General features: G+C 44.4%; 3 protein-coding genes across 6 annotated transcripts; 2 read left to right on the top strand and 1 right to left on the bottom strand.

Annotated features, from left to right (window-relative positions):
• Positions 1-363: 363 nt before the first annotated feature.
• Positions 364-3,550, bottom strand: LOC147244807 (retinol dehydrogenase 8). 3 transcript variants are annotated; one of them, XM_086185088.1, is made up of 7 exons: positions 3,329-3,550; positions 2,524-2,706; positions 2,239-2,400; positions 1,967-2,146; positions 1,297-1,390; positions 1,010-1,193; positions 364-904 (listed from the first exon to the last, which is right to left on the bottom strand). In XM_086185088.1, exons 2-7 carry the CDS (start codon positions 2,675-2,677, stop codon positions 695-697), a joined length of 984 nt encoding a protein of 327 aa, XP_086041214.1. In that variant the 5' UTR covers positions 2,678-2,706; positions 3,329-3,550; the 3' UTR covers positions 364-694. The 3 variants fall into 3 exon arrangements, with proteins under 3 accessions (XP_086041214.1, XP_086041215.1, XP_086041213.1); XM_086185089.1 differs by having other exon boundaries at positions 2,524-2,656; XM_086185087.1 differs by having other exon boundaries at positions 2,524-3,550.
• Positions 3,551-7,937: 4,387 nt separating this feature from the next.
• Positions 7,938-9,833, top strand: soul5 (heme-binding protein soul5). The gene is made up of 7 exons (XM_086185090.1): positions 7,938-8,024; positions 8,183-8,242; positions 8,380-8,461; positions 8,548-8,668; positions 8,779-8,915; positions 8,980-9,143; positions 9,249-9,833. Coding segments are annotated over exons 1-7 (657 nt in total). The 5' UTR covers positions 7,938-8,022; the 3' UTR covers positions 9,340-9,833.
• Positions 9,834-10,941: 1,108 nt separating this feature from the next.
• nr5a5 (nuclear receptor subfamily 5, group A, member 5) lies at positions 10,942-15,012 on the top strand. 2 transcript variants are annotated; one of them, XM_086186028.1, is made up of 7 exons: positions 10,942-11,176; positions 11,873-11,988; positions 12,123-12,264; positions 12,813-13,582; positions 13,670-13,789; positions 13,877-14,024; positions 14,596-15,012. In XM_086186028.1, the coding sequence occupies exons 1-7, from the start codon at positions 11,077-11,079 to the stop codon at positions 14,841-14,843; spliced, it is 1,644 nt and encodes a 547-aa protein (XP_086042154.1). In that variant the 5' UTR covers positions 10,942-11,076; the 3' UTR covers positions 14,844-15,012. The 2 variants fall into 2 exon arrangements, with proteins under 2 accessions (XP_086042154.1, XP_086042155.1); XM_086186029.1 differs by lacking the exon at positions 10,942-11,176 and having other exon boundaries at positions 12,172-12,264.
• Positions 15,013-15,026: the final 14 nt, after the last annotated feature.

Here is a 15,026-nt window from a genome sequence, read left to right as displayed (position 1 = left end):
CACGCTTTTTTTTTAATCCATTTTATGAGCACCCGTATTTTAGATTTAACATTTTTCTGCAAAATTCTCTAGGACATTTTTGTTTGTTTGTTTTCTGTTTTCAATGAATTAATTAATTTACAATTTCACCCAGGGACACAAAATCATTAGCAGCTGTTCGTACTGCACTTCTCCTGTCGCATCATTCACTGCAGAATCAGCGTTTCAGTCGACAGCGTTGTGTTTTGAGATTGGTTTTTGAATCGAGTAGAATTGTTCACTTGAATTTGTCAGTGGGGACCTCAAAACATTCCAATGGTCAAAAGTCAAGGTCACTGTGATGCACGCAAACCCATAATTGTCCTTAAATGCACGTATTTTTTGTTTCACTCCTTTATTGCCTTTTATTGTTTCGGTCAAATCATTTAATGATGATTGGAACAGACCTTTAGAATAAAATCCGAGATATTACACAGTATTAACCTGCGTCTTAAAATGTATAAACACACACACACAAAAAATACAAATGGATTGCATACATTGCACATATTCAGTAAGAATGAATCATTCTGTGCATGACTGGTGTTACAGTAGCATTTTGTATTATTGCTGCTCAGGAAAAGATTAAGACATAATGCTTTAAACGCTGGATTCAATTTCGTAGCGATACCACTTTGTCATGAAGATTAAAATGATTTTAATTTTACTTTGCACATTATTCCTTCCGTACCCTCTTCTGAAACATGCGCAGCAAACCGAGTGTCGCGTTTAACACGCGGTCATGCTTGAAGATCATCTTGTAGAAAACGTCCAGGGGCAGACGCCCCGTCGGGTCTGCGTGTTTCAGCGCCGTCATGGGCATGTAGAGCCGGTTGGTCTGGTGGCGGAGAGGAGGCTCCTTGGCTGTGATCACTCCCACAGTTTGCTGCGACATAAAATTAAATAAAACCATCACTTTGAAAACAGGCTGCTTGCTCATTGCGGACCACTGCTGGAGAAACTACTCGTTTGATCAGGGATCACTGCTTGCCTCTGCCACCTCCTCTGGTGTCTGGCCCAGCGAGGCGAAGACCTTCCTGGAGTAGGGCAGGTAGACCTCCCGGAAGATTCTGGCGGTCTCCTCATCCGTCTCGGACAGATCCATCGTCTCAGCGTTCTCGTACACTTTCTTTTCAAACTCTGTCACCACCGGGCCAGGTTCCACCAGAGTCGTCCTTGTGACAGAAAAATGATAATAAGAAAAATGATCATAATAAAAAAGGATACATGTATGAGAAGCGGCTCTGTTATTGAGTATTTTCATGGACATGTAATCACCTGATGTCAAACTTCAGTGCTTGCACTGCCAGACTCTCGCAAAATCCTTCCACGGCAAATTTAGAAGCAGAGTAGACGTCATTGAAAAGAAGCCCTGTGGGGGAGGAGACGTGTTACAACAACCTCACAAGACTCCTCCAACTGTCCACACACACACACACACACACACACACACACACACACACACACACACACACAGGTTTGTGTAGCTATCCATATTAGGGCATTCCATTGTCTCCCATGCATGTGGATATCCTAACCCAAACCCTAATCCTAATCCTAACCCTAACCAATCGATGCCGACCCCAACCTTAACCTAAATTCAATTAATGCCTGAACTCTAACTTTGACCAGGAACACATAAATTATGTTGTGCGGTGTTGGGCCTGGTCTTTGGTCCCCATGAGGACTGGAGGTCCTGATAAGGTTTGGTTTATACTGCCTGCCTGACCCTAACCTTGAACCTAAACCTAACCAGAACCTAATTCTAACCTTGACTATAAAACCTAAAACCAAGTCTTGACCTTCAAACCGCCCTTTGAAGATGTGAAGACTGTCTCAAATGTCCTCAATCTGTTGATTAAATTGTAGTCCTCAATGTGTAGAAAGTACAAGAACACACGCGCGCACACACACACACACACACACACACACACACACACACACACACCCTGTATTCCCATGACGCTGCTCATCACCACAATGTGGCCCTTCCTTCTGCGCTTCATGTCCGGCAGCACCTCTTTGACCAGGCGCACCAGGCCGAGGACGTTGGTGTCGAAGAGTTCCTCCACAGCCGCCGCGCTCTGACACTCCAGCGGCCCGATCATGCCCACACCTGCGTTACTCACTACAGCAGCACACATCCCGCATCAGCACACACGTTTGTGGAGGAATCTGAAAGTTACAGGAGTCTGATAAAAAAAAAAAGAAGAGCCGGACCGAGCACGTCCACCCGTCGGTGCGGGAGTCCGTCCACGCACTCCCTGATGGATTCCTCGCTGCGCACATCCAGACGTCTGATCTCCAGGGTTTTGTTGAGGGAGTCGCCCGCCGCTTCCTCCAGGGGTCCCCGCTTGCCGAGGTCCCTCATGGTGGCCACCACTGCTCCAAATAAGACACGTGACGGTGTAACGTAACGGTCATTCACCGGCTGTCAAGCGCAGGAGGGAACGTCTGGAGGTGGGGTGTGTGTGTGTGTGTGGGGGGGGGGGGGGGGGGTCTGACCTTTGAACCGTCTCAGCTCATCCTTAGCCAGCCTGGCCGCCACAGCCAAGCCGATACCGGAGGAGCACCCGGTCACCAGCACCCTCCGGGTCCCCATGGAGCCCACAGAGACCTGGGAACCCTGGAACTGAACCTGAGGGATGTTCTTGATCATGTGATTTTCAGTGCACTCAAGAGGCGATGCTGCCAGAAAAATGCAGCAATTTACATCCCGGAGGAACTTCGAGGGAAAACATTTGGACCGAGTTTGGAAAGACTGCAAGATGGGCCACTGGTGTGTCAATGGATGAAATGAATTCACCATCAACAACCCCTGGTAACGGAGGATTCCTCTGACGTGACCCTGTGATGGTTGCTCTGATTGATGTTCTCTGGGATGTTTGATATTTTTGGACATTTTTTAAATCAAAAACTCATTTTTACTGCTGATGGTGTGAAGCTAGAATTCGTCATTTACATCTCTTAAAAAAATAAAACTATTACAACTTATGATTAAAAACATGACACCTGTAGAACTCCTAGAATTACCATAATTTAAAAAAAAAATGCTCCTGTTCAAGTAAAAAAACCCTGCATCTAGATTTTAAAACTCAACAATTCTAGATGTAACAAGAACTTATTTTTACAATAAGGCTCATTGATTTATTGATTTATTGATTAATTGTCAGTGAGAGTTTGGGTGAGTGGTGCAGCAGCAGACGCAGGCCGGCTGGAGTAAAAAGGTCCCGTCTGAGCTGTGCTGTAGTACAAGTACTGCAGTATATTCTGTATCTCTCCAGTACTACAGTTCTCATGGAGGACTTACCTGGAGCAGGTAGACAGACGCTGTTGTAACCGATCAGCTGCGTTCAGGGAGGCAGGAAGCGGACGAACGGCTACATAAGCGATTATCCCAGCGGGTCACATAAACCGGCCGGGAATGCGACGCTGGGAGTTGTAGTTCTTTATCACAGCCGCCACGGCTCTCGGCTGACGGCAGCGAGGTAGGAGAGCAAGAACACGGCTGTTGCTGGCAGGTTTCTGTCATTGAAAAATGAAATATCTAAGAGCATGCATGCGAAATTTGTAGGTTTCCATCCGGGTATGTTCTGACACCGACAGGTTAGGTAGCAACGGGGATTAGCACACACACACAAACTAGTTTTATAAAGTAGATTAAAATATCTTTAGGCCTCATTGACCGATTAGTTAAAGGAACCCACTCACTAAAGAACTGATATTATTGAATATTTAACTTCTTGGTATCTCATTCCTTAAATAACAACAATATGAATCACTACACATACAATGTAGAATCTTTTTCTGCTATTCGATAGTAAAAGGAGCTGTGAGTTGTTGTGACCATGAGCCTAAACAATGAATTGCTCAAAACAGAAAACCGGAAAAGACGCTGAACCATAATTGCACTGTTTTTTGTTGTTGTTTGTTGTTGTTGTTGTTTTTATTTTATTGTAAATACTGAGTTTTTTGTATGTTCTTCTTCTGACAACTAGAGGGCAGTAAATACTCGTGATTGTAACTGCAGTTCAAGTCAGGTGAGCCGTCAGTTCCCTCCTGGCTGCAAGTACACACATGAAGGTTTGAAAACACACTCACACACACACACACACACACAACAACAGCAAATGTGTGTAGTAGATATGAAGTATTTCATTTTCAGTATTAGATACATCAGCACAAAGTTGAAGTCACATACATGAAACAGTGTTTATCCTGTCTCATAATCAGTACCAGCTATGAGACAGGAAATGTAATACACAACCTTTTTTATAGAGTTAAAATACTTCCTTTGTCGTATATGAATACTAGTATATTAATAATAATAATAATAATAATAATAATCTTTTTCTCTTCTAATAATGTCAACAGCCTGTAAAAGAAAGAATAAAACAAGGAATAAAGTTGGAATAACTTCTTAAAGATAGAGAAGTGATGCGTATCAAACAGAGAGAATGAGGCAATGAAGTCACTTTCCGTGTGTGTGTGTGTGTGTGTGTGTGTGTGTGTGTGTGTGTGTGTGTGTTGTCATCTGATAGCTGTTTGTCTCATATGCATGTGCGTGCTAGTGCATGGTTGGCTGCCTCTGACTGGTCATTGCAGTCATAAAGCTTCAGCTACACAGACATTTGGACCTGGTTCCCACTCTGCAGGGTGAAAAACACATTTTAGCACCTAAACTTAACTAACTTTCCTTAGTGGGAAGAAAAAAATACCCCCCCCCCCTAAAAAAAAAAAACCCGTTCAGCAAGAACTTCATTCCTCTGTGCCTCTCCTTGTGTGTTCTACAAATATTATCCAATATGATCTGAGTCGGTTAACCAAACACTGAGTTATTAATTTCACGAGAAATTAACAAGTTGAAGTCTAGTATTGTTGGGGCAAGAAAGAGACGTTGATGTAATTGGCAAACTTACTTACTTTCCTAACACGGAAGGTGACATTATTATCAAAGACGTGTGTGTGAGCCGAGGGAACGTCTCCATTGTTGAATACAAAAAAGAAGAAAATCTCCTGCTCCACTCGAATGACCTTTTTTTTTCTTCTTTTTGCTGATAACAAAACCCAGAGAATGAAAGACTGCAGGCTTTGAGAAGAGGATATTTCTTCTTTACCCTGCTCCATTGTCAGCTGTGGTAACAATGGTCAAGAAGTAGAGTTGAATTTCAGGGACAAAACAGCAGGAACGCTAATACTGGAGTGTAGTTTTACACCGATACACACAAGATATTCTGTGAATTAGAGGTGTTCCCTCTCCCACGTGTGGGGAATAAATGGGGCAGGTTTTCTTCCTCAACACTAATTTTAGATTTTACAAATATTGGACCTTAATGTGAAGCTTGATTTTTATTTTTAAAAGGAAAATATCCTGCACTTCGGTGGGTACACTTAACAAACAGCGCGCTTAAAAGAACAAAAACACCTGCAGCTTCTTCAAAACATCGGCGCGTGAGACTTCTGACGACGACTACGTTTATTCACTGATGAAAAGTCAGAGAATGAGACGACAACAAAGAAAAAGAAAGAAAGAAGCCAATGTCTTTTCCCTGTTTTGTTTGGTACAAATTCAGCTTTTTCTGGTTGGTTATCGTTGTGTGTGTCGGACTTGAATGGCTTCACGATGACCATCGAGAAAATTTTGTTACCGTTCATTGTGATACAAAACAAATACGTTTTGCGACACTTCGCATAATTAAAAAAAAAACCAAAACAAGCGTGTATCACTTTAATGAAGGAGTGAGTCAAAAAGGATTTTATTCAGTATTTCATTGGAGCAGTAGTTAGTATTTGCAGAGTTACACAGTTGGACACGATTGCTGAGCGCAGTAAATGCAGCTGCCACAACTTCGTACTGAAAAATGAAGCGCATATAAGTTCGTGCAATACTGCAATACGATACCGTATTGACACGAGGGGACGGAATATCAATGCAGAATCATCGAGAGATGTACTGCAGTACAAATGGGATTGCAGAGCCTCAGCGAGTATCATGCGTTCCTGCGCTTGTGTCACATGTCGTGTAGTTTCCATCAGTCCTGACTCTTAGTACTGCACTCATCTCTCCTGTCGGCTGCAGACGATGGAGGGGACTTTTGCCTTTGTTCCACGCTGGAACGCAGAGGAACACAACCGTAATGGGAGAAAACTAGCGGGGGATGTGTGCTCTACGTGTTCGAAAGAGGAGCGAGGAAAGACGCGTCTTTCCCCTGGAGCTACGTTTGACTGTGAGACGCGCAGTTATTGAGGACAATGGAAACAATGAGGAGCAGTGAGAACACGGTGTTTCTCCTCTGAACGAGGCAGCTGTGAACAGGACTCCAATCTTTAGCAATTTATACTTGTTATATAATGATATTCTATTTATGTTATATATGCAACTGTAATTTTGTTTTTAATGTTTGCTTGTTTTTTTGTTTTTTAATAATCGATGTGGGAACTGCTGCTGCTGCTGCTCGTCCTCGTCTCCTGCCCTGTAGGGACCAGAATGCAAACAAGCGTGTGGGCGTGACTGCGTCATCGCTGACTATTCATCTGTTTTAACTGATGGCACAGATTGCTGTTGATATTAGTACTTTTTTTTTTTTAATTGGTGAAATAAAATAGATCAAATCAATCAATCGATCGATCAACTCAGCGACCTGAGAAAACGCTGATCATTTATGTGATTGTAGAGTTCATTTAGAAATACGTCTCATAGGGACAGAGATGATGATTTTGATATTGTGAGTAAATTATTACTTAACGTAAGTATTACCATCATATCTGTTAACCCTAGGGTGGCACGGTGGTGCAGTGGTTCGCACTGTCGCCTCACAGCAAGAAGGTTCTGGGTTCGAGTCCCGGCTGGAGCACAGGGTCTTTCTGTGTGAGTCTCCATGTTCTCCCTGTTCCTGCGTGGGTTCTCTCTGGTACTCCAGCTTCCTCCCACAGTCCAAAGACATCAAGAGGGGACGAGGCTGATTGATACTCTAAATTGACCGTAGGTGTGACTGTGAGTGTGAATGGTTGTCTGTCTCTATGTGTTGGCTCTGTGATGGACCAGTGACCTGTCCAGGGTGAACCCCACCTCTCACCTGAAGGCTGCTTGGATAGGCTCCACCCACCCACGACCCTTAACAGGATAAATGGAAGGAAATGTGTCGCAGTTCTGCTCGTTCCTCCTGAGACTTAGACAGTTGTGTCACGATGTTCAGATTAAAATAAAATGTTTTTTAATTTAAAAAAAAATTGCCACAAATCTTTTATATGATGCTTTTTAAAACAGAAAGAGTTATCCAACCGTTGAGAAAAACATTCTAGAAACAAACAGCAATTTAAAAAAAAACAACCTTTCCTGCTAAGAACATTAAATTCTCTGAAGGTTTTGGAGTAAAATCAAAATCCAGCCCGTAAACGTCTAAATGAACAGTGTCGGTTTGCATTTCCCATTCTGAGTTTGTAATGATCCAAAACAAACTGTTTTCCCAGATGGAAGTTTACAAAAAAATACAGTCAGTTAGGCTTAAAAAAAACTCTAAAAAAAAAAATCACGTGTGTGAGTATTTAGCAGCGTGCAGGAAAGGTCCCGGAGAACGTTTGTCAGTAGAAATCCTGATCCTTGTCAGTGGTTTTTATGTGACTTCACGGGGGAGTGATGCAGCCCGCCCAGTGCAACCGGTGCTGCGGTTCTCACTTCGTGCTCCCACACACAGTATCAACTCTTCACAATCCAGACTCACTGTGCTGCTGGGCTTTGACCAGCCACAAAAAGACACTGTAACTGTGGCTGCAAAGCTGCAGAAACGTCCAAGTGACACATTCCTACAAACGTGGTTGTGTTTGTTTCATAATTGTTCCTTCTATAATTTTGCTCCTATTGGCCCGACGGTGGGTTGTCTGGCTTGTGTTCTGGTGCAGGGAGTGGCCAGGCTTCCTTTTATAACTCCACTTTTTTTTTTGAGCGGTTGCTTTATACCAGCCTGCAAAGACTGAAAACACAGGCGCACCTACAGATCGTTCACGATGTAAGTAGACTTTTGCTTTCCAGACTGTCTCACACGACAAATAGAAATCTTCTTTTTTCTTTGGTGAACCTAAAGTTCACTTCAAATATCTGCTCAGCAGACGAACCAAAGTCACCGCAGTGGGTTGCTTTTCATTTCTCTTCATGTGTGCTTCTCAGGATTTACGTTTCAGGACTTGTTGTCTTTCTGCTGATGTCGACAGCTGATGCCAGAGTCGGGTACCTGATTTGAATTCTATTTCTGCTTTTTTGTTTTTTTTTACCAAAGTCACAAATCAAATTGAAAATAATCGAATCAGATTGTTTCTGCTGCCCAAAGTTATCGGTCACTTTTAACTCCCCCCCTGATTTCACAGAAACTCCTCCGAGATTCCATTTTGTACCGAAACGGGAGAATGTTTGCTGTTTAACCTGGTTTGTGAAAACGAACATTACGAGGTGAGTGAGACTAACAGGTCAGAATTCATGTGTTTGAGCACTGAGAGGGATTCAAAAACGCTGCCGTGTTTGCTTGTGGCTTTTAGGTTCGCCACTATGATGCTGCGAAATGGGTTTCCACCACTGAGGAGGCCTACTTCATGGACATCGCAATGATGAGAGCGTTCAGACGACTCTTTAGATACATCTCTGGTGACAACGACGCTAGTACGTGTGTGTGTGTGTGTGTGTGTGTGTGTGTGTGTGTGTGCGCGCGCGTGCATGTGTGTGTGACATTTCTATGCTAAAACCCAACGTTCTCTTTCATTCATCCCCAGTGAAGAAGATCACAATGACATCTCCCGTGATTGTGAAGAGGACTGAAAATAAATTTTGGCAGACTGGAACATTCACCATCAGCTTCTTGCTGCCGTCTAAGTTTCAGCTGGTAGCCCCCAGACCCACTGATGCGAAGGTAAAAGAAACAATTCCGTTCTTATTGGTTTTGTCTCTCCACTGATGATGCGGCGTTGCTGCAGGTGTACATCCACGACCTGCAGGCTATGAACGTGTACGTGAGGACCTACCAAGGATGGATGACGGGCTTCTCTGACAACCACAACGCCAAGACTCTCTCCGATTCGCTGGACTTAGTTGATGCAAACTACAAGAAGGGCTTCCACTACGGTGCTGGATATAACAGGTGATTTTTCATTCATTTTTTTCAGTAATGTCAGTATTTGTTTAAAGACCAATTTATTCTGCGATTAATTCTTGTGTGTTTGTTTTTCTTTGTCTCTTGTTGCAGCCCCTGGACGATGTTCAACAGGCATAATGAAGTCTGGTTCGTCGCCGAGGGGGAACCGGCGTGTAACAGCAGTGAGGAAATGGATTCTTGAATCCTGAGCCGTCTTCTCTGGTATTTGTCGCTGGACAGAGACGTGGGCAAAGGGTGCAGATCTTAAACACGCATCTACCTGCCAACACGTGGCCAGCCTGCTTGTCTGGAGGGTTTTCTCTTAATCAATAAAAAAAAAAAAACATTTGCATTGATTTCTCTTCTTAGTTCTTTTGAAATTAATCTCACGTTGTCTCGAAGTGTGTGTGGGGGTGTGTGAGAGACGCAGTTAGTAACAAAGACACGTACAAGATTATGCAATCAAATCCAACTGCTAGTTGCAGTCGACGGTGTCAGGGAGGTAATAACTATTTCATGTGTTTTATTGATCTTGTCAAGGGTGGCGGTGTGGCACCTCTGTGTTTATACTAATCTTTCCCTCTCGTGTGTAAATGGGGTGGACAAAATATTTACCTTACCTTTGTAGTGCAGTTAGATGAATGCAGTGTCAATCAAAACACAATGTTATAGGAGAGACATGGAAAGGGGGAGGGGGGGGTGAAAATCCGTGGTATTTTTAAGAGAACCTGCACTGGTGTGTGTGTGTGTGTGTGTGTGTGTGTGTGTGTGTGTGTGTGTGTGTACTTCTTGACAGCTTTGTAAAGCTGTAGAAGAGTCGAGGTGGAGGTTTTGGTGAATTCAGAGAAAAATTCTCTTCAAACATTTGATCAGGAAAACAAGCCGGCTTGTATTGCCATTTGTTTTTGGGCGAAACTCAAAAAAAAAATCAGTGAACCTCCATTTGTGCTCCATTTTTTTTTTTAATTTCAGATTGCAGAAGAACGTTGAGCTAAATGAAATCCTTTGCGGGATCTTGTAAAAGTGCACTTTTTTTTTCTTTTTTCTTTTACCAACTTCCATGTCCCTTATACCCCATAGATTATTTTCTTTATGAAAACAGAATTTATGGACAAAATGTTGCATTTAATGACATTAAATTGTAAGAAATGGACCCAAACATAAGAGGTAAGTGAGTGTGCGTAACCTTTGGATTTAGAGCAGTCTTATTCTGCACCACCACCAGATGGCGCTGCTAAATTCAGTAGAAATCTGTTCAGGTCGTTGATGGTCACTCTACGCCTTTGGCACAGGCTCACTGGATTAGATGGCTACTTTTGATGAAGTGGAGATTTCACTTCAGCATGAGGCCGGTGAAAGTAACAGGAAGATATTCACTGATTTAAAATTGTGATATTTGATAAAGAAAAATACACTCAAGAATCTACTTTCACTTTTTATTCTCTGTATTACAATGACAATTTTCCCTCTCAAGTGGGATCTTGAAAAAGTAGAAAGGTAAATAAGGAAATATTCCCATGTTCACAGGATCCGTGCACTTTGGCTACCATGCACAAAGTTAATGCATATTAGTAACGATGGAATTATTACATAAAACCTGAATGGCGGACTGTTATCTTATCAGCTGAGCTCTTGGAAGTCTGGATGATGAGTGATTTCATGACGGTACAAATCCAGCAGGTGGTTTTCTGACTGTCTAGCGTGGCTGGCTTTCTGACTGACGGACCGGGTAGGAGTGCCAGTCAGGAGAGGTTTTATGACACTGACTACAGATCAAAGTCCATCTATGGGCCTCAAACAACCATCAGTCCACCGGGGCTGTTGGGGCTGCCTGCCGGCTTCTCTCTGGCTCTCCTGCAGTGTCCGTCTGGTCTCCTGAAGCCTGTGACGATGAAGATCAGACTGGACTAACTGTGGAGTTCACGTTCCACCTGCCAGAATGGATGTACCTGACTACTACGCTGAGCAGCCCCAGGCTCTCCCCCACCAGCCGGGCTCCTTCCCTGAGGACCTGTTAAGTTTGGAGGGATCATCAACATGTGAGTACGAGCTGGAGCTGCAGCACCGGTAGATCAGAAGGCCTCTAAGAGATGCGTTCTGTGCTGTCAAATGAAAGAACAGACATGGAGGTGTGAGTGGCTGGATGGACGTTCATCAGCTCCACTCACATTTCCAGAGGGAAGAGGCATTAAACTGTTTGACTGCTGTTCCACTCACAAGAACAGCTCCTGTGCACTTAGAACCAGGGGTTCTCGGGTATTATATAAGCAGCATGTCGGCGATCAAGCAAATGGAGGAGAGTGATAAGATACTGTCCTCTATGGTCTCAGCAGCAGAACAATAAACCTCGCTAGATGACACACTTACAGTGCACCTCTGATGAATCACGCCAAAACCAGCGCTGCCTGCTGACCTGCTGCAGGAACGCTCGTCATTCCAGAGAAAACTAACACTTGATTTTGCTATCAGATCTGAGACGAGATCAAACAAACAAAAAGAGAGCAAGAGAGACGATGGAACTTGATCACCTCCTGACCTGGTAGGTCCGTGTACCTGCGCTCACTAGCTGGGCACATCACCACCAACCGGCCATGGTGATGGTTGGCCAATCTCCATTTCACAACCAGCACTTGTTATCTCACCCTTTGATACAAAGGCCAGTTTCATTACCTGACGTTTGTGTGTCAGGCTGTACATCTGCTTATCTGTGCGTTAATTGTGACGTCTTTCCTCAGGTCAGGACCTAAAAGCAGAACCGGACTCTGGACCAGAATCAGATGAGAGGTGTCCCGTGTGTGGAGACAAGGTTTCAGGATACCACTATGGGCTGCTCACCTGTGAGAGCTGCAAGGTGTTTGGTCAAATCCATGTCGATGCAGGAAATGTTTTGATTTTCAAACCTATGCATCTTTTCTTATGATCTCTGCAGAGAAGGAAAAGAACTTCTTTTTTTTTTCTTTTTTTGAAATCTTCTTCTCTCTGCAGGGCTTCTTCAAACGCTCAGTGCAAAATAACAAACATTACACCTGTCCAGAACGGCAGAGCTGTCCCATGAACGTCTCCCAGAGGAAACGCTGTCCTTTCTGTCGCTTCCAGAAGTGTTTGGCAGTGGGCATGAAGACAGAAGGTACGAAGAGTCTCAACTCCAACATCTCCTTTACTTGAGCAAAAGTAGAAATACCCAATTAAGATAGCACTCTGGCAAAAAATACAAAGCGTTCAAAATTCTACTTAAAGAGAGAAGTATTCGATATTGAGTTGGCTTAAGTGTTACTTGTAGAAGTACACAAACTGTCCTAGAACAGCATCTTCATCAGGTTTTGACGTGTTTGCTATGAAAAATCTGTCTCTTCAAAGTTATTTGTGGTTTTAGATCAATCTAGAGGAGTAAATGTACAACGTTCCCTCAGCTAAAGTACAGATACCTCATACTTGAGTAAAAATACTCAACCCCTCTGGAAACATACACACGTGCCATGCGTTCCACTGACATGCAAGGTCTTTTTGTGTAATAATAGGACTTATCTCAGAGGTCATAAACCTGTTGCCTATAATGACCCAGTTTATATAAGATGCCGTTTACGCTGCAGAGATAATCTGAAGTATAAAAGGGTTTATTACGGAATTTCTAATAAAACCTTTAAAACCATGACGATCATCGTGTTCTGTCAACAGCGGTGAGAGCAGATCGCATGAGAGGCGGCAGGAACAAATTTGGCCCTCTGTACCGACGGGACAGGCAGATGAAACAGCAGCAGGTCTATCACCATGCAAACACTGCCCCCTACAGGATTAAAACGGAACCCACACAAACACTCCGGCCTCCAGCTCCAAGTGACTGTCACCTCATAAGCAGTCACATAAGCGCTCCGTTGTCTTCTGATGCTTTTCATCAGCCTCACGTCTATCCGTCTGGCATGGGGCCGTCCTGCGCACCCTTCCCTCTAGACTGCCATGTGGACCAAGGCAGGGTGGTCACTCCTCCCCCCCTGCCCTACCCTGGACTGCACCACCAAATCTTTACTGGATTCCTGCAGGAGGAGGGGGAGATGGCTTTCAGCTACAGCCCGGCCCCTGTTAACTATCAAGTGCGCTCAAATCCCGTCAATACCTTCACACCTCGTAGCACCCCAGGCTCCTCCCCCTGCTCCACGCCATGCTCAACCACGCCTCTCCTCCAGGCTCCTGCCCAAACCCCATCCTCATCCTCATCCTCATCCTCATCCTCCACTCTGACATCCAACTTCCTCAGTCAACTTCTGGAAGGGGAACAGGATGAGAGCCAACTGTGTGACAAAGTCCTGGTGAGCCTGCAGAGAGAACAAGCCAACCGGGGCAAACACGACCGCTTGAACACCTTCAGCATCATGTGCAAGATGGCTGACCAGACTCTGTTTGCGCTGGTGGAGTGGGCCAGGAACAGCTCCCTCTTCAAAGAGCTCAAGGTGATGTTCTCACAGTGATGCATCACCCGGCGAGCGATCATACATGATGGACATAAACTGAGATTTTAACTTTCATGCCTCCCAAAGGTGGAGGACCAGATGGTGCTGCTGCAGAGCTGCTGGAGCGAGCTGCTGGTCCTGGACCACCTCTGCCGACAGGTGACCTACGGCAAAGAGGGCTGCATTTACCTGGTCACAGGACAGCAGGTAGAGTGCTCGCGACAGGACCTCTAGGTCTGTTTGCTGGCTTGTCATTTCCGTTCTAATCTACATCTTCCTTTGGTTCCGGTGCAGATTGAGCTGTCAACTGTTACCTCTCAGGCAGGAACCACTTTGAGTAGCTTGGTAACAAGAACCCAGGACCTGGTGTCCAAACTGAGGGCCCTCCAGTTCGACAGGCATGAGTTTGTCTGTCTCAAATACTTAGTGCTGTTCAACCCTGGTGAGCTTTTCCTACTGAAGGGAAATAGAAGTAAATAAAGGCATGTCGCATTCACCCGAGAAAAATACAATACAGTGCTTTCCTGAATTAATTATACATTGTTTAATATTTCTGCTCAGAATTTCGGAATTAATAAGACAAATTCTTTTGGGAAAAAAAAAACACTTGCCCCTGTTTTTCTGAAATAAATTACATCATGTAACTTCCATGGGCACTTACTACACAGTACGCACTCCCGTAGATTACAGATGTGTGCTCAAGATGCGTATTGCATTCATCCAAGATTTAATAATCCCTGTTATTCTGAACTGACATCATTTTCCCATTCCTCAACGAATGGTGAAGGCAGCAGGTTTCCATAGGAAACCAACATGCAATGTGTTTTTGATTCAGTCGATTTTTTTCATGAAAATTGATCACAATTTAGAAAAAAAAAAGGGACAGGGCGAATGTTTTTTTTTCATAAACATGACATTAATTCGGAACAGCAGCTTGTGATTACACACTTGGCGAGCATGCAGCTTCTGGTGTTCTGCATTCATGATGAAGGTGACTGCATTGTCCTGTGTAGATGTGAAATCGGTGCAGAGTCGCAGGCAGGTGGAGCACACCCAGGAGAGGGTGAACAGGGTCCTGATGGAGCACACCCAGCGCAGTCACCCGGGACACTCGGACAAGTTCGGCCAGCTGCTGCTGCGGCTCCCTGAAGTACGGAGCATCAGCCTGCAGGTTGAGGAGTACTTGTACCAGCGCCACCTTCTGGGAGACCTGCCCTGTAACTCTTTACTCACCGAGATGCTGCACACCAAACACAGCTGAGAACAACAGATCGGCGCCTTCGAGTCCCTGAGGCCCGAGATGCCTAAACTTACTGAACGGCATTTTATTACCTCCTTCTCTGCTTTTCAGAACCGGTCCAGCACTGACGCTGATGGCTGCAGATGGTTAGAAGGTTAGCTCTATGTGAGCTGCTCACATGGCAGGGGGGGGGGGCATACAGGG

Source organism: Aulostomus chinensis, chromosome 18 (genome assembly GCF_037954235.1).
Source record: "Aulostomus chinensis isolate RoL2024-O1b breed Wild chromosome 18, RoL_Achi_v1.0, whole genome shotgun sequence".
In the NCBI taxonomy this organism is placed as follows: domain Eukaryota; kingdom Metazoa; phylum Chordata; class Actinopteri; order Syngnathiformes; family Aulostomidae; genus Aulostomus; species Aulostomus chinensis.
The sequence above is the reverse complement of the archived record's forward strand: the minus strand, read 5'-3'. Positions and strand labels throughout refer to the sequence as shown.